At 38.2% G+C, this 19,105-nt stretch overlaps 3 protein-coding genes, 1 long non-coding RNA gene and 1 other non-coding gene across 6 annotated transcripts in view; 3 read left to right on the top strand and 2 right to left on the bottom strand.

The window, feature by feature from the left end:
- The window catches only part of LOC133723459 (uncharacterized), a 52,035-nt gene that overhangs the window by 12,497 nt on the left and 20,433 nt on the right, over nt 1-19,105 (top strand). The window lies entirely within an intron of this gene.
- On the top strand, nt 2,800-5,140 carry LOC133722365 (fructose-1,6-bisphosphatase, chloroplastic). The gene is made up of 4 exons (XM_062149251.1): nt 2,800-3,398; nt 3,969-4,190; nt 4,372-4,878; nt 4,970-5,140. The coding sequence occupies exons 1-4, from the start codon at nt 2,967-2,969 to the stop codon at nt 5,039-5,041; spliced, it is 1,233 nt and encodes a 410-aa protein (XP_062005235.1). The 5' UTR covers nt 2,800-2,966; the 3' UTR covers nt 5,042-5,140.
- TRNAE-CUC (transfer RNA glutamic acid (anticodon CUC)) lies at nt 3,480-3,552 on the bottom strand. Its single transcript has one exon. It is a non-coding gene; the product is annotated as a tRNA-Glu (tRNA).
- LOC133722363 (uncharacterized) lies at nt 5,290-8,326 on the bottom strand. The gene is made up of 7 exons (XM_062149250.1): nt 8,017-8,326; nt 7,681-7,939; nt 6,971-7,147; nt 6,146-6,881; nt 5,932-6,038; nt 5,753-5,812; nt 5,290-5,665 (listed from the first exon to the last, which is right to left on the bottom strand). Exons 1-7 carry the CDS (start codon nt 8,188-8,190, stop codon nt 5,613-5,615), a joined length of 1,566 nt encoding a protein of 521 aa, XP_062005234.1. The 5' UTR covers nt 8,191-8,326; the 3' UTR covers nt 5,290-5,612.
- LOC133721053 (uncharacterized) lies at nt 9,948-12,985 on the top strand. 2 transcript variants are annotated; one of them, XM_062147569.1, is made up of 5 exons: nt 9,948-10,429; nt 10,526-10,704; nt 11,065-11,407; nt 11,615-11,724; nt 12,718-12,985. In XM_062147569.1, exons 1-4 carry the CDS (start codon nt 10,019-10,021, stop codon nt 11,693-11,695), a joined length of 1,014 nt encoding a protein of 337 aa, XP_062003553.1. In that variant the 5' UTR covers nt 9,948-10,018; the 3' UTR covers nt 11,696-11,724; nt 12,718-12,985. The 2 variants fall into 2 exon arrangements, with proteins under 2 accessions (XP_062003553.1, XP_062003552.1); XM_062147568.1 differs by lacking the exon at nt 12,718-12,985 and having other exon boundaries at nt 11,615-11,740.

Genomic DNA, 19,105 nt, shown 5'->3' with positions numbered 1-19,105 from the left:
TGCTGTGAAGTTTCTTCCACGCAAAAAATATATACGTTCTACTGTTCTAGCTAGTTCTCACGCATATAGTAATAATCCTTGTCAAAAAAACTTTTTGAAACGTACGTTACTGTTTGATCAAGGAAGCTGCAGAGAGAATGTTTAATGTGCAGAGCTAACAATTATGAGTCAATCAAGTTATGTATATATTGACCAAAAAGAAGTCTTAATCAAGGTATTTTCATATTACTCTTGGGTTAGCTTTATGTGATATTATATATTTACATGGTAAATCACTAGTTATATATGCATGATGATGAACTAAGAAGAACTTCTGTCAGTATCACCGCCATGCATGTCTTCTATGAATTAAATCATAAGTGAAGACATTTCATCTGGCTTAATTAAATGCGTGCATGACATGAGTTCACGAAGAACAAAAAAACTGGTTGATATATTTTGAGCTATACACTAACAGTGTAACACACTCTAAGTCTTAAGTTTGAATCCTCCGTCTGCTCAACAGAAAAATTGATGATCTCTCACTTCTCTTGTAACTGTTTAAAAATGAAGTGCCTTAGGATGCATACATGTTGTCTGCTAATGAAATTTGAATATTGTAAAAGCTACAGAAAAATAAGGAATCTATATACAAATTAAGATAAAATTTTCCATCTTCTCACATCAATTTTATGTATCTAAACAGAGAAATCGATGCATTGACTTTGATCTCTCACTTCTCTTGTAATAAATTTCAAAATTGACATTTTTTAAGTGCCTCAAAATTCATTCCCTCTACCAATGAAATTTGAATATTGGAAAGCTGGGAAAAAGTAAGGAAATCTATAAACCCTTCTCTTTGCTGCTTGTACTGCTCCCAATGATTTTGAATTTTTTGTGTAAAGTTCAAACTATTTGGTTGGGAAAGAAGAAGAAATATTTACTAAGGAGAGTCTCTAATCAGAACTTTAAAGTGATGACTCCATGAAGATTTTCCAATCACTGATTGAATGATTAGTTCAAATATTTATTCAACACACAAGCAATCTAATCGTTGATTTAAAAATCCTCATAGAATCATTATATTACTACTTAGAGCCTCACCCGTATTTACTACTTAAAAATGTTATACTCTCGAGAGAAAAATAATTCAAAAAAAAAAAAAAAAGGGAAAGGATCAGAAAAACTAAAGGGGTTCAAGGAGAGGATCATGGCAGGATGAATGGAATGATCAAAGGAGAATCAAGTTGGTGGTAGAGCATACATTAAGAGAACGATTTGTCAATTGTATATGGAATTAATAATTAATGAAGGAGATAATCAATGGAAATTATAATCTCTCATAATCAAATGTCAATACTGGAGAGAAGTCTTCCATTTGCAAAAGTTGCCCGGTCACTCCATTTACTACTATATTTTAGTAGTCAATTAAGTTTGGAACGTGCATTTATTTTTTCTTAATTTCCAAGTAGCCCTCATTTTACTTTTTCAGCATGTTCAACCTGAATTCCTGACGCCTGAGACATATATTAAAGATCCTTAATCATACGTCTTTGGTCCATTCCTGATAAGTCTTATGAAGTAAGATTATGAGAACCCATAATCTATTGCTTCCATTTCCAAGAAACCACCAAGTGTACTCTTTGACTTATTCATAGTACCTCGACATTACCTATGATTCTATAATATGTGTATCAATGCGTGACCATGAGGCATGTCTTGGGGTTCCTTTTATTAGTTCTTTGCACCGGTCTTGGGGTAAAAGGAAAGGGAAATTTATTATTATTATTATTAGACAATTATTATTATTTTTTTATCCGATGATAGTTTATATTCAAATTTTGAAAAACATACAATCAAGAAATATATAATAACCACATTAAACCCCATCACAAGTCGACAATGGAAAGAATACCACTCTCCACTACAACTATCTCAAACTGCTTATCTGTTGCAATAATTGGAACGAACCATTCCGGCATCATTCTCCACCAAAATGTTACAAAATATAGCACCAAAGAGGCTCTAGCCACACAATGGACAATCTTATTACAATTTACAAACTCTATTAGCGTAACTCCAACTACATGACTGAAAAGAACTGATTGTTTGACTTGCCTCATCAAGTAACACACTTTCACTATTTTTTTTTTTTTTTTGAAATGACTCACTTTCACTATTAAAGAGAAATAAATTTTGTTTGCAAAACATAAAATTAAATAACTCGTGCCGACAAAATATTATTCGTCAAAAGTCAAAAATATAGTAACAATAGTACTATGAAATTTTTTCAGCAACATCCTAACAATGGAGTAAAATGAAAATAGAACATGTTGACTGCACATAAAAACGCAAGTATGAGAATGGAAATGCTATAGAAATTAACCATATTGGATTGGATTAGGGAGGACGATTCAGAGCATCAACATGCACTTGCACCAACATAAATGGATTGTTGGATTACCTCACATACACTTTTTGATTATTAAAAAAAAGATTGATTGTAAATATCAATAGTTGAGATCATCTTATAAGTATTTAGTCACTTGCACCATCGATGCACAAATGAATTTCCATTGGATTAGACATAAAACTGGTTTGGTTTGGATCACGCACACCCCTACAAGCTACTTCGCAACGTGGTCCAAGAACTCAAGGATGGGCTTGGCCCAACCCTCGAACCCAAATCAAATTAAATCAAATCCAACCCACCATCCCCAATGGCACTTCCACTTGTTACTTGTAATCTCTCTCGTCCTATGGACTCTCCAAGCAAAGGAACCATGATCACACACAAAACAGAACACCAGAAAGGAAGATAAGTGGGACCCTAAAAATGAAGAAAAATAACAGAAATGGCTGCCAACCTCACAATCCCACACTCGATGCAAAACACAATCCAACCAAAAAGAACACAAACTGATCAAAACCCAAAAGAACTTGAAGAAAGGAGATAGTAAGACGCAGCTAATCACAAAACCAAAGCCATGGTTGCAGCAGCAGTAACTCCATCTTCGTCCCAACTCTTATGCTCGAGCTCTCGCTCCATTTCTCAGCTCTCTCCTCTGCAACAATGCGTCTTCGGCTCCAAAGCAACCAATGCCACAGCCTCAAACAGAAACAAGAAAAATAGGGGTGTGGGCAGCGTTGGAGTTAAATGCATGGCGGTGGCAGCTGAAACTGAGCCGAAGAAGAAAAGCGGGTACCAGATTACAACCCTGACGTGCTGGTTGCTGGAGCAAGAACAGAAGGGTGTCATTGATGCAGAGATGACCATTGTGCTTTCGAGCATTTCGTTGGCCTGCAAGCAGATTGCTTCTTTGGTGCAGAGAGCTAGCATTTCTAACTTGACTGGTATTCAGGGTGCTGTGAACATTCAAGGAGAGGACCAGAAGAAACTCGACGTCGTCTCCAATGAGGTTGGTTCATGCTTTAAATTGTTAATGTTTTGATAATTAGTGATGTTAATCGAAAAAAAATAAAAGATAGGAAAATGAAAATTCCGTTGCCGGGACTTGAACCCGGGTCTTTCGGGTGAGAGCCGAATATCCTGACCAACTAGACTACAACGGATTGCTGTCCCATGGTTTGAGAGAAAAATATATAAATTGAAACATTACTTTGTTGCTCCAATTTGGTAGGAAGATGTTACCACAAATTTAAATATATATGGTACAAGTTTGAAGAGTTGAAGACATTGCATTCTGCTCCTACAAGGTTGGCTTCAAATTTTGATTCTATGCTTGGTCTTAGATTCAATGTGACTACAAATTGCATAGAACCATGTCCTTTTCTTTTTTGACGAAGAACGATGTTAGTCTTTAAACATCAAAATAATAGAAATGAAATAGACTGCAAAAGTTGTTTGTTGTTGAGCAATGAGACCAATTATTCAGTCGGACCAAAGCAAATGACCAAAACTAGAATGTCCCATTAATCTGTACTCTAACAGCCTTCATAATGTGAGTTTGATTATTTAGTATTGACAGGTTTTCTCCAACTGCTTGAGATCGAGTGGACGAACAGGGATTATAGCCTCTGAGGAAGAGGATGTGCCAGTGGCTGTGGAAGAGAGTTATTCCGGCAACTACATTGTGGTGTTTGACCCTCTTGATGGATCATCCAACATTGATGCTGCAGTTTCCACTGGTTCAATCTTCGGAATATACAGCCCAAATGACGAGTGCCTAGCAGACATTGATGATGAAACTGTAAGTCCACTACTCCTTTCTTTCATCTATTCGCCAAAGTGTTTAATTTCATTAATATAACCGTGAGCCTCTCTCAACATAGTTTAGTTTTAACACATCATTTGATGAATAAATTTAGTGATAGCATTATTGCTGCTATTGGCGGAGCTAATAACCGAAAATTTTATATATTGCATTGCAGCTTGACAGTGCTGCACAGAAGTGTATAGTGAACGTGTGTCAGCCAGGAAGCAACCTACTTGCTGCTGGCTACTGCATGTACTCAAGCTCTGTAATCTTTGTGCTTACAGTTGGGCAAGGTGTATATGCATTTAGCTTGGACCCCATGTATGGTGAATTTGTTTTGACCCAAGAAAAAGTTCAGATACCGAAAGCAGGAAAGATTTACTCGTTCAATGAAGGCAACTATCAACTGTGGGATGACAAGTTGAAGAAGTACATGGATGACCTTAAGGACCCAGGTCCGAGTGGCAAGCCCTACTCTGCAAGGTACATTGGTAGTTTGGTTGGGGACTTTCATAGAACGCTTCTGTACGGTGGCATTTATGGGTACCCAAGAGACAAGAAAAGCAAGAATGGAAAGCTGAGGCTATTGTATGAGTGCGCACCAATGAGTTTCATAGTGGAACAAGCTGGCGGGAAAGGATCTGACGGCCATGCCAGAGTACTAGACATTCAGCCAACTGAGGTCAGTACAATCACTTGAGTATCATGAGTTTCTGCTTATCAATCTCTATCTGAATTGAATGACTAGAAATTCCTCTCTTTTGTTTTGACAGATTCATCAGCGTGTTCCACTTTACATTGGAAGCGTAGACGAGGTGGAGAAGTTGGAGAAGTATTTAGCTTGATCAGAATATGACAGCAAAAGAGATTAATTTTGTTTATGAAGATAATGTTGTGTGGGAATTTTCCTCAAGAAAAAGAACACTCAATTTATACTTATGTTCCATGCCTGTGTCCAATTTCTTTTGCTCCTAGGCAGTAACAATCTAACCAGATCTTATACTGAGCATGTGTATTAATTCACAAGGATAGTTCTTACATTCAAAACTCAGTACGGTAAAAAAAACAGCTCAGTGACAATATTGCTCTTGAATTGAAACTTCCATGATTAACATTTCAATCTCATAAACGAATAAGAATTCTATCAACAGATGTTCATGCTTCAATAATACCACTTAGTCATATATGGACAAGCCTAGGGTGAGAAACTGTTAGGTGAACAAGAATAAACCATTAGCCTAGTAAGCCCAGACTACTACAACCAGGGCATATTAGAAATATTATACTACCAAGAAACTTAATCCTAAGGAATTTGTGAGATGTTTGATGCTAAACCATAGCTTCTAAACATGGTTGTGGAATATTAACATAGTCAAAAGATCCTCTGTCAGTCTATCAGTCATTCCAGCAAACCATTCAGTTTATCTCAGTACAGTTCTCCTGATCCACAGTGTTTCCTCGCTTTTTCACTGCAATTCCAAAAGCACACAAATTAGTGATTGTAGACTGCTACATCAACATGAGAGAAAGCATAACAAGAGACATAAAAAAATTACCTGGGCTTATAATTCTGATAGATTTAGTTACAGACTTCATTGTTGTCATAGAATCAGGTCCTGCAACAACCCAGAATTGTTTTAATATATATAATATGCATAACAGTGTGGAGACTATAGCAAATAAGATTTTTATTTTATTTTTTTGGTAGACAGCAATACTTCAAGTGGTTCACTACCTTGTGCACAGGTGCCCTTCTCTGATATTACTTCTGTCACAGTTGATGAAAATTCTGACATAACTTGATTAGCCCCCTTATTACCATCCATATTTTCATGAGATAACCTGTGTAGATTTTGTAAGGCATAACAAAACATAAGGAAAGAAAATTCAATTGATTCAACAATAGCAAATATAAGAACATAGAAATACTTATGGAAGGTAGAGAATACCCTGAAACATTTCCCATGAAAGCACCCGAAGATGGTTGACAAGTGAAACCAAGTTCTCCATAATCAAGATCCAGTTCACCTAACATGTCAGAGAAGTTGAAATCCACCCCCAGTGCTTCAAAGTTGGGCATATCCATGTCAAAAATGTCAACTTCCTTTTCAGAATCAGATGTCGAAATTTCATCTCTGATTGGTTTGTGGGTTGATATATCTTCAATGATTGGTTTGTCAGCTGAAATCTCATCAGTAATTGGTTTGTCCAAACCCATTGGCACATCAGAGCAATCGAAGTTTAGCCTCCCTTTTACATGTTCCCTCCTACTTGACATCCTCGAGTTTGTCTTGGCAGGTGAGGAAGAAATGCAATGGTTTGTTTCCACAGTGTAGCAAGCTTTGTTAGGGGTCAATGTCACTCTCTTGGATGAAAATATAGTGCAGCAATTAGCGCTGATTTCAGGAGGAGAATTGTTATCACTGTGGGTAGAAATGCCAGAATTCTCAACAGGAGACACAGATTTATCACTTTGAGAGGAATTTGCTCGTGGAGGTGTTTGAGGAACAGAAGAATTGGTGGTATTGGAAATCGAAGGCTGGAACAAGCATTTGGCCACAGTGGATCCCTGAACCAAGGAGCTGCTGGGAGCAGAGTTCTGTAGTGATGATTGAAATTCTGGAGTGGGCTGGGCACTTCCTTGGTTATTAAGTGCACTACCTGATGCTCTAAGTGTTCCTTCACCTGCTAATGCAAAGATCAATAAGAATATATACCAACTAACATAAATCAGATACAAATCAGCACAACTATGAACAACATACAGTACATACCTTTGTTTGGAATCTTACTGGCAGATGCTTTGCCGCGAGATCTCTTAGCAGCATGAGAGACATCGGCAACAGCGTTGGAACCCTTTCTCTTAGTTGCAGGTGGGTTACTTATGATTGGTGAGCAGAAATTTGCAGGCCCCATGTTGGTGTTGGTGGGTGTGACCACTGGATGAACAACTGTGTTTGGTGCATAGGAAATGCAATGAGAGGCCATTAAAAAGAGTAGACATACTAAACAGTTGGCATATAGATACAATCATGACTCATATTGGATCATAGAGTGCCTTGTGAGCTTCCGTTAAGTTGTTAACTCATATGGTATAGTCCCCAACGGGTTTAACAAAATGTAACATTTACAAGTTGAAATTGGTTCATCTAAGCTCTCACATACAACACAGCATCCACTTAAAGCCTATTCTCAAGCACCATCGCAATCAGATACAAAAACAAAATCGAGAGGCAGCAATAGAGAACATAAACACCGACTAGCAATCACACAGTCACGTTCAATTTGCAGGTTATAGTCCTGATTTGTAAGCTTCTATTAATCGATTAACAATGGGTTCAAATAGGTTGTTCAAGCAAACAAAACGAAGCATCCACAAGTTCAATGGGTGCATTTTAGCTGTCAGGTACCAGAATCAACATCCTCTACATTCTCAATTCAATTAAATTTTCTCAAATACAACCAGATGGGGTTAGGACTATACCTGCAGAAGACCCATTAGAGAGGCGAGGCTGAGGAGCCATGAGCATCTGTTTCGGCGCCGCATCGGGAGCTTTGGAGATTTGGGGGTTTCCACCAGCATTGTAAATGTTCATGGAGTTCTGCAACCCATTCAAAAGCGTCTGAACCCTGGTCTTCTCCTGCTCCACCCGAACCTTCTCGTGGTCCAGCAACACCTTCTGCTCCTTCAACGCTATGTACTCGTTCAGAATCTCAGACAAACTCAGCAAGCTCTTCGGCACCTGAAAATTAAAAACCCTAAATCAGAAAAAAGCTGGAAGATTTCGGTCCAAATTGAAGGGGAAAAAGAAGTGGGTACCTCTCGAATGGGGGACTTGGAGAAGAGAGAGGAGGCTTCGGTTCGGAAAACTGAGCGGGCTTCGGAGTAGCTGTTATCGGAGAGATACTGGTCGACGAGGAAGGCGATCTGGACGGGGGTGACGGTGCCCTTGCCGAGATTCTCCGACTTCTTGGCTTTAGATTGCTTGGCCATTATTGTGAAATGGGAGGGAAGAGTAAAAGTAACCGCCGAGGAAAAATGAGGGGGTGGAGTTGAGATCTGAGAGAAATGAAAATGAGGGGGCGGAGTCTAAAAAGGAGGGAGTTTTGGAGAGAGGGATATATGGAGGGAGATGCAGAATTGGGGGGCGCGGGAGTTTTTTGAAATGTTTTGGGAAATAATGTGTTCTCCGCCAAGTGTTGACCCCACTATGAATACAATTTTATTGGGAGGCCACATGATGCATATAATTTTATTTTCTGGTACATGGAATATTGGAATATGGGAAATTGAAATTTCTTTCTAAATACACATATAGAAGTTATATATATTTTTTTTTCAAATTATATTTGGTATATATAGACGTTATCTTTGTGTCTTATTATTTTTTTTTTTTTGCTAACGAGTTTTTGCCTTTCTAGATAGAACGGAAAAAAAAGACACGGTTCTCATATGATCCATTTTGGTTTTTGAAATGTGGTAAAGAATCTAGCTACTAAGATTGGTCTGAATTTGTCTACAGAGATGATGAAGAGTTATCTCAAGGAGCAATATGTTGGGTTAGATGTGGAAAGATTTGCTATGTTGGGTTAGTGAGGAATACCGATTTTTGGGGGCTGAGTGACTGGGGCTGAGGAAGACCGGCTGACTGATTGAGGGCTGAGGATGAGGAAGATCGAATTCTGGGAGAGACCGAGAGAGTTGGAGGCGGACTGGCCGAGTCGCAGAGATGAGAGATCTGAGGAATCGACTTAGGATTTTAGATTTTAGGTTAGGTCTATTAACTAATCACATGTGATGGTGTCCATACTAACACCAATATACTTCGAAAATAAACCTATAATTGGACGACACGTACCTAAGTTCGGGTTTTCCGGTCCACGCAGTCACCTCTAGTCAAGAACCGAACTCGGACCGTCAAGTTCAGTTTAGGGACCGAACCGCCCGAACACACTTATTTTCAAGAACCGGGACCGGACCGCCACGCTTAGTATAGGGACCGAACCGGCCCGAAAACACTTATTTTCCTTCTAAAACCCGGCCGAACCGGCCGGTCCGGATCGGTCCCTTCCGGTCTTTCGGTCATTTTTGCCCACCCCTTAAATTATGACAAGGCCAAGGAATTTATGGACAGTGGAGTATAATGCATCACATAAGTGTATAATAAAACGAGATTGCGGTGTCTATAACCGACTAATTGCTTTAACGTTAGATCTTACTCCCCAAACTCCATTGTGCACAAGTAATGAAAAGTGATAATTTTAGTCATTGATTAGTTGCTTGCATTCAAATTATAATCGGTTGTAAACTACTTGCAATACATTACCAATAAATGAAAAGAAATGTGTGTATCGAACTATCGATCATCCAAGAACTTTATGTTTTCTACTAGGAAACTTTTGCGGTCCATAAGGATTATCAGAGTAATGTTGTGTGATGGTTTTATCTTGTAAATTGAAGATACTCAAATCGCGGCAGTTTCAAACTCTCCAATTTCATGGAAATCTTATGCGTACTATATGGATTTCAGTTGGAAATCTTCTACCTCAACACGCTCCACAATAGAACATGCAGCTTGAACTAGATCGCCGACATTTTGAGCATGTCTCTACAACGCAATTTATTGGTTTTTTTTTTTTTTTTAATTTTATTATCTTTCTTTTTGTTCTGAAAACAAACAATTGGCCCATTCAATTCGAGCCCAAATTGGCCGCATAGACTGACTAAACCCAACAAAACCATAACGACCAAAACAAAAACTCCACAGTCCACAACGACCCTTATCCCACGAAGTTGCAGAGCTCTCCGAAGCTCGAAGAAGATGACCCAAGGACTTCTCCAATGGAGTCCTTGCCACCACTCTCTCTCCCTCCTCCCCATCTCCATCCCCACAACCAAACACACCCACCTCCCTCTCTCAATCTCCGCCACTCTAGAATCTTCCACCCAACAACAGCAGCAGCAGCAGCTCTCCGCCAGAGAGAGAAGGCAGCTCAGAAACGAGAGGAGAGAGAGCAAAGCCGGCACCAGCTGGAAAGAAAAGGTCGAGGAGAAGCTTCTGGAGAAGCCCACCCAGAAATTCGCTCACTGGAAAGAAGAGCTGAACATCAACAACCTCGCTCGCGAGGGCCCACAGTGGTGGATCGTTCGAGTTTCTAGAGTCAAGGGCCAGGAGACCGCTCAGTTAATCGCTCGGTTGCTCGCTAGGAACTACCCACATATGGATTTCAAGGTGTTTGCTCAGTCCTACTCGAAGTAGTGGTTTATGGGGATGTTACCGAATTTGTAATGTAAATGTGTTAAGGTTTTTTTTGTGGTTTGGTTTCAGGTTTATGCTCCAACGATACCGGGGAGGAGGAAATTGAAGAATGGTACCTACTCGGTTAAAGCAAAGCCACTGTTTCCGGGGTGTGTTTTTTTTAGGTGTGTGTTGGACAAGGAGATACATGATTTCGTGACGGAGTTGGATGGAGTTGGAGGCTTTATTGGTGCCAAGGTTGGAAATACGTGAGTAAATTTTTCTTGTAAGTTGTCAAATGAAATATGAAGAACTCATAGATAGACATTATAATTTGTGAATTTATAGGAATATGAAGAATTTGAAGAGATACAAATAAATGAAGTTTTAAAGCCATGTTATGACTGCATACTTCCATAATATGAAGAGATATGTTTGTGTGATTATAGGAAGCTACATTTGGGTGAATTTTGAGTCAAGCTTTTTGATATTCTGACATTATTGGGCCTTTGTTACATCCATGTTACTTTCTGTTCTCGTGGACACCTTAAGTATGTATTGGTGTAGAACACTATCTGCATTGTGTATTTTCTGGTTAGTATTTAGAAATGTTATGTTGATCTGCACAGGAAGAGACAGATCAACAGACCCAGGCCAGTATCTGAGTTTGACATGGAAGCTATCTTTGCAAAGGCAAAGGAAGAACAAGAAAAAGCTGAACTAGCTTTTCAACAAGAGCAGCAACTCAGCTCTGGGCTGAATATTGATGATCTGAATTCTAGTGATGCTGCAAAATCTGCTGGAGATGCTAAATCCAAAGGGAGATCCAGAAAAGCTTCTGATCCTCTGATAAATGGTTCATCTAAGGCAAAGGATAAGAAACTTGTCCTAGGTTCTACTGTTCGAGTTGTATCTGGGACTTTTGCTGAATATGAAGGCTGCCTGAAGAAGCTGAACCGCAGAACCAAAAAGGTATACTGTTTCTGGCATGAATTATTAGACATTAAGTTGATAGAGGAAATATGCATACATGCATTTCTATTTGGGGTAAGCATGGCTGAAATTGTAGTGTCTCTGTATGCATTAATTCACTCAAGGATCTTGACCCAATGCTTGAAATATAAAATTTAGATTCTGGCAATCTAACTGAGAGAGAATATATTAATTGTCATTTTGCAGGCAACCGTGGCATTTACGTTATTTGGGAAAGAAAGCTTAGTAGATTTAGATGTCAGTGAAATTGTTTCAGAGACCTTGTAAATATCAGTAATATTAATCAATATTAAGAGGTAAGTTTTTCAATCATGTCTTCCTCTCTTTACCCTGGATATATCTTACTTTCTTTTGTTCGACATTTACTTTACTTCCATGTTCAAGCAAAAGAAAGCATGCTTCTTCTTTTTTCTTTTCTTTTTTGTCTTTGCTTTGTTATCAAATGAACATACAATACTTTCCTGCTTGTTTATAAATTTTTGCGCATGCCAATACTATACAATATGTGAATATAATCACATGCAAATAGGTAATTACCGTGGAGATTTCCACTGACTGTATAAAGTCCTTGATTGAAATTGGCTACCTTATTTGAGGCCATAGACTTTTTGCATTCAAAATGATAAGTGTCTTTACTTCCTAGGTCGCATTTTGGCCTCCCTATTCATGCTCTGCCCTTTACTGCTTTCTTAATTATGCTTGCATTTTGAGTAATTTGTCAGAAATGAGACAGTGTATGGTTAAACTGCCTTCCTGTTTAGGCTTCTGTTTCTTCCTGGACATTTGAAATTTGTTTCGAGTTTGTCCAGCTTTGTTACTCGAGGTCAATGAAAAAATTGCTTTAAGGGTGCTTGTTTTTCTGCTTTTATGCACAGAAGATATGGCCAAGTAGATCAGAATATTGTTCATCCCATATATCTAGGAAAATTATTCTGACATCAATCAATCCTATAAAGCTCTAGCATATGGCCACAACTGGCCGCAAAGCTTCTGTGTATTCATTCTGCACAATGAACGACCGATCTCATAGATGCAGACAACTGGTTGCTACTTCCGATCGGAATTGAATTTCCAATTTCCCCCCTTTACGTCCATTTTTGCTTCTTTTTACTTGTCAACTCAAAATTAGAAATGGAAAAGTTTTGAACTTAACCATGTTGCTGTAGAAAGAGATAAAGTAAAACAGTGAGGTGAGGAGGTGTCCCTTTCAGGATCTTTGTGGAGTTATTTGGGAACATTAATCTTTGATGTAGCATTCAAAGTAGTCTTTTTTTTTTTTTGCTTAACAGGCTCATCATCATAATACGCTGAATTACAAACCCAGGAAGATGACAATATCTCTGCATTATTGGCTACTATACTGTGGGGGTTCTTCTGCAATATTATCTTAATGAGCTGCTTCTTATTTAATATATATGAATCATTTCTACCCGAAATGGCGAAATGATAGTCCTTGCTTATCTATTTGTAAAAACCTAGAAGCACAAAGCAAAACCAATTGAATTTGTCCACACATATAATACAGGATATGTGAATACATTTCACTTTTTTTCTTTTTTTTTCTCTTTTCTCTAGCCGACTGAATTTGGTTAGGTTTTGGTGAAATGCAACAATCATTAGTGATAGTGGGGACTTTTGAATTTGTCTCAATTGAAATTTTACTTTAAATGTGATGAAAATTGGTTTTCTGGTAATCTTTACGTGATATGCGGGTCCTTACTCATAATAAACCTATCTAAACATTTTCGTTGGCAATACCTATTCATGGGCAATTGGTGTGCATTTATCTGTTACTCTCAGGTTCTCGGCCAGAAACTAGATTTTCACAATAAGAATCGGATGACTTCCTAAAAGTATTTGCTTAAATAATTACTCATAGATTCTAAAATTTCACGTACCTAGCTAGTTTGAAAAGCTACAATTGTTGATACAAAAACATTTGCTTTTGATTTTACAGCAACAATTATTGAATGGATGGGGTTTATAATCGTCCGCCTCTAATGTTGCTAAGCTCTATCATAGCGGAGATCAATGACCATCTTTACTAAAAACTGGAAAAAGAAATTGATGTATAAAAACATTTAAATTCACTCCATCTGTTTTCAAAATAGCCTACTGAATTTGGCCAAGCATATGATGATTGATGAAGGCAACAACCTTTGAGCTTTTTATAGGGACTTTCAAGTTTTGTCTTAATAATTCAAGATGGCACAAAGGAAAGTGGACCAATTAAGTTGAACCCTTTAACAAGATTAAAGAACCTTATGAACTATCCTTTTCTTCTCTTTACTTGATTTCATCTCATGCCTCTCATTCTCTCAACTTCAATGCTTTGCATGATATGTGATTCTAACTGATCTGAATACACAATATATACTATCCAGTATAATACCAACCAAAATATAATGAATTGTGATCAAGTACCAACATCACGAATCACTCCACTGGGGAGTAAATGTAAATTGCAATACTGTTATTACAATAAATCAACACACAAAGATCAAAGATACAATCACTTATTTCATTTCACTCCCACACAATTGGAGTAACATGTATGAATGAACTGTTCTTGAAGAGTCAACAAACTTGAAAAGTGATCTCAAACTTGAAAAGGCCATTGATCTCAAACACTGATCTTCTGCATTGCTCACTATCTAATCTCTCTATGGGACGAGTATATGAATGTCTAGTGATAGTGAGAGTGCAGGGATCAGGTTTATATATGATTCAGCGTAGGGTTTAGCCTCCTCTCATAAAAGAAGCTATTCAGTACAGAATCACATATTCTTAGGTATATATCATTAACACTCAGCTTAATAACCAAGTTATATCAGATTTCTCATTGCTTATTCTGCAAGTAAATGGTAAGTTGTTGAATGCCTTATTGAACTTAAATGATAATGTCCATTTTAGTCTTACAGTAATTCAGTAAATTGATAGCAGACCATTCAATTCAGTGCTACAAGTTCAGTGTCTGACTTGACTCAGAAATGTCTCAAATGCTGATTTCATTTGACCAATTCCAACATCCATGTTTCACTTGGGATCATGCTCTTCTTTTATCCGTTAATCAACCATGCATTTCACTTTGATCTGCATTGGAGGTTGTGTGACAGTGTAAGAAGTTTTCAAGTGTAATCGTTTTTGTTTGTCTAATGTTATCTAAAAGATTTAGAAAAAAAAAAATCACCCTTAAATTTAACATGGTCCGAACACTATGGACAAATGAAGAAGGTTCGTTATATACTAAAATTTTAAAGTGAGGCAGTGAGTTCATCAATGAATATGAATGTAAAACCCATGCAATCCTTTTTGTTTTATCCAGGAGGAATACAAAACACAAAAGTGATGAATTGTTCTCTAGTAATCTTTACGTGAAAAGCTGTCACAAGCAACCTACCCAAACATATATTTTTTTGCTGGTAACATGTAGCAACGAAAGAAATTCTTAAGAGAAAAAAATGCTAGTTGGATTCAACCTTGTGGAGACACATTTTGAGTTATTGGAGAAAATTAATAGAGAATTGTTTACGGTTCGTGAAAAATCTCACCATAACAGGAAAATCCATTCAACATTTGACTAATGGGAGCAAATCTAGTAACAGGAGGTGCCTGATGCAAATAGTAGTGTTCCCATTGCTATTGGAAAAAATTATCACATTAACATATATATGATTAATAAGAAAGCTCGAATGAGAGATAATTTAAAGATTATTGACAGTGAGAATTCCCACATAGAAGTGAGAAGACAAATATATGGATATATCATCAAGAGCATCATTCCCAGTGTGATGAACAATGATTTTCTCTCTACATACTTCCAAAAGCTTTGATAATTTTATGGGGAAATTACTGGTCACTCCCTCAACTTTTGGGGCGTCGACAGTTCAGTCACTCGTATCATAATTTTAACAAGTAGCTCCTCAAACATTCAAATCTTGCACAATGTGGTCCAAAATGACTATTTTACCCCTCACTTCATTTTTTTTTTGTCTCTCTCCCCCCCCCCTTCTCTCCTCGATCGATCTGTTCTTCATCTTAACCATTTTACCCAGAAAATATATTCATACCCACGAAATCGATCGTTCCGGTGGTCATGGCTGGAGTGCTTGGGATCTGCGGCCTCATCATAGCTGTGATTATCAGCACCAGTATCAATCCAAAGGCTAAATCTTATTACTTGTTTGATGGATATGCTCACTTGTCCTCTGGCCTTGCTTGTGGCCTCGTTGGACTTTCCTCCGTCGTCATCCTCCCTTCCCTCCTCCGATTCTCCACCGCCTTCGCTGTCATCGGCGCTCTTGGGAGTCCGAAACGATCTCACGGAATTGGGCGGGAGCTTCAAGACAGGCCTCTCGTTTCTCTCCGTCGCCGGAACACCAAATTGACTTCGAACTTGATGCCAGTTCGGAACAGAGCTTCGGAAGACGGCGGCGGCGGTTCCGTGCCGGGAATTACCGATGAGATTCTCAGCTTCGTCGTTCAGATTTGAGAACCGGCTTTCCTATACCACTCGACCACCATGGTAAAATTTCTCATCAACACTTTGTATTTGTATAGTCGAAGACTATATAGTTCATCTTTCAAGTTGATTGCAGTTTTGATTTACTTATTTTGTTTTTGAAGTTGTGGATTGTGAGTTTAAAGGTTAGAGTTGATTGCATTTGAATTTGTTTGTGGTCACGTGCAATATGAACAATTTGAGATGATAAATTTGCAGAAGTCGGAATGGAAGCTGAGCAGAGGGAATCGGAAGCAGAAGCACTGGAAGGAGGTGGCCGACATCGTGGGTAGCAGAAAGGACTATGGCAAAACCCCCAAAACTGATATATGTGTTGTTTTCAGGTATATGTGTTGGTGGTTGAAGTTTGAATCAGGGATCTAATTGACTGGGTTCATGTTGGTTGTGGATAGTCAATTAGATCACCTCTCTCTCACGATTTTTTTATGTCTGGGTAAATGGTTAAGATGAAGAACAAATCGAGGAGAGAAGGGGGGGAGAGAGACAAAAAAAAAAAGGAAGTGAGGGGTAAAATAGTCATTTTGGACCACATTGTGCAAGATTTGAATGTCTAAGGAGCTACTTGTTAAAATTATGATACGAGGGACTGAACTGTCGACGCCCCAAAAGTTGAGGGAGTGACCAGTAATTTCCCTTAATTTGATTTACTAGTTAAGTAGTTATGCTTTGAGGGTCACGTTTCTAATGCAATTATGTTCAACAGTACTGTAATGTAATTAAGGAAGAGAGCTCAGAAAGTTGTTCTTGTATATGTTCTACTTCTCCAAATAAAGCTTTCCATAAAACAAAACAAAAGAGTTAAATAAAATAGAACCATGTTTTATGGTAATAGTAACTTATCAAATTTGTAAGCTTATCAAATTTTGAACTTCTTATATTAGTAACTAGCTTAGACATTTTAACTATCAGGAGTCAGGATTAGACCCCTTAGCACTTTAGCACTGCTAGCTAGTTGAACTCCTCTGGTTTCATTATATGAAGAAAGCTTAGTTAAGACGTCAATTTTGTGATTTCAGAACTAAATTCTGTGTAGCTAGCACTAGTTAAAATGACGTTTTAAAACCATGATATATAGGGTGAGAAAAGAAAGTAGGGTGAACAAAGTAAATTGTAGGGTGGCAATAGTCGCACCCTTATTTTTGTATTGTTGTCCACACTTCAGCTCGCTTGGCCACTTAGTTTTGATGTAACATACGTTTAGTACTCATCTTTAGTTTCTTTTTTTTTTAATATTATTTTTGTATTGTTGTCCACACTTCAGCTCGCTTGGTACTACCAAGTCCTAATGCTGCACTCCATCATGTGTTCATTTTGACTTTTTGAGCACAACTAAAGACTGCAGATTCTTCAATGGATTATGTGTGAGATAAGAAAATGAAGCTTTCTTGGGGAACTTAATTAAAGACATCATGATTCTTCAATGGATTATGTGTGAGATAAGAAAATGAACCTGAACTTAATTAAAGACTTCCATATATACTACTGATCGCAAACATATATATATAGATAATTTATTTAACAAAGAATTGTAGACTTGGAATAGAAAATAACGTAATATTCACTCCAAAAAACTCGGACCGCGTAGGATTTTTTTCAAGATCTCCTAGCCTTCTCGTCCGGCAGCGCTCGTCGGTGGTGGTTCGCCATGCTGAATGGGCTGCTACCGGGCGGGTTTTGAAAGCAATGGCCGTGTAGTCTTCTGAATGGGGGTAGCTCGAGGTTTTGGCAATAGAGTCTGGGCTGATCGGTTTGTGCAGGTTTGGTGGGTCGTCGGAGCTTCCATGACTGTTGGCGGCGGGGTTTCGTCCGGAGCTCTCCTGAACATGTGATGGTGGCGTGGCTATGGCAGTTTTCTGGGAGATCGGAGTGGCAGCGCAGCTTTGGTGGTCTGGGAGGATTGCTGCAGGGGCGGGGCCATGATGGATTTGGAGCGATCGTGGTGGCGGCGTGGCTAGGCGGTTTTTGCGCGATCTCGTCGGGGGTCGCGGCCACTACATGTCTGGCGGTGATTGGCGGCGCTGGAGGAGGATGTTTTGGTGGCTGGCTCGGGTCAACCTTTTGTTGGGCCTTGGGCTGGACTCATTTCCTTGGGCTGCTCTCTTGGGCCTTATTTTGGGCTGGTTTTGTCCTAGTCCCTATTTACTTTGGTTAGTCTTCAATAATTCCCTTCATTCAGGGACACTCTAGGCACCTTCGTGCATCTAGTTTAGTATTTGGTCTTGGTCTTGTTGACTTAATTTTCAGTGTCTCTAGTTGTACACCAATTGAGGTCTCTATGCTACTAGATTTGCTGGTTACGAGTTAGCTTGGGAGGGCCGGACCCTTCTAACGCCTCCGGCGTAGTACCAAAGGGGGATCCCGCTATGTCTACGTATTGATTGTACAATGAGTTGATCTATTTTCTATGTACTATCACTATCTTCTTGTCTGTCTAAATCGCAGCGGAAGGGTATGTAAATATGTAATGGTCTATTCTGGTTTCTGATGAATATATATTCGCCCTACTAGCTCCATTATCAAAAAAACAAAGAATTGAAGACTTCACAAATTTTTTTTAAAAAAATAATGAGTTCCCAAAAGAGTTATAGATTCTACAATTGTGTACCTAAATAGTTTGAAAAGATATAATTATTAGTTCTCTAATTCGGTTGATATTGGGGAATAAATTTTTTTTTTTTTAAATGGCTGGTTGCTGAAGAACTTTTGGTGATGTAATACATCAAGGGTAAAATCTTTATATGGTACCTGATCTATCACGAAATGCACTTTTTAGGGAGTCTAGTGGTACTTGTATTATCCCTCCGTTAGTCATTTTAGTACTTCCGTCAATTATTCCGTTAAAGTATGGGTAAAATCGTAAAACACCTATTTTTCATATTTCTTTTACAAATTTTTATTAAACTAAATTAAAATAAATTAGACTAGGTCAAAAGAAAGACCTAGAATTGAATTTAGTGAATATCTAGATTTACCTACCATCTCTATTGATTAATCCTATTAATTGTTCGAGAAAAAAGTTATCTCCAAATTAGTATATCTTAAATTTTCATAAATTAAAATCAAACTAAACAAAAATAAAAGTACTTAAATTAATTGACCCAAGTATCCCGATAACAGTGAAGAATAAATTGGGTATTATTTATCTTTTTTTTATG

The sequence above is a fragment of the Rosa rugosa genome, chromosome 7 (genome assembly GCF_958449725.1).
Source record: "Rosa rugosa chromosome 7, drRosRugo1.1, whole genome shotgun sequence".
In the NCBI taxonomy this organism is placed as follows: Eukaryota; Viridiplantae; Streptophyta; class Magnoliopsida; order Rosales; family Rosaceae; genus Rosa; species Rosa rugosa.
The sequence above is the reverse complement of the archived record's forward strand: the minus strand, read 5'-3'. Positions and strand labels throughout refer to the sequence as shown.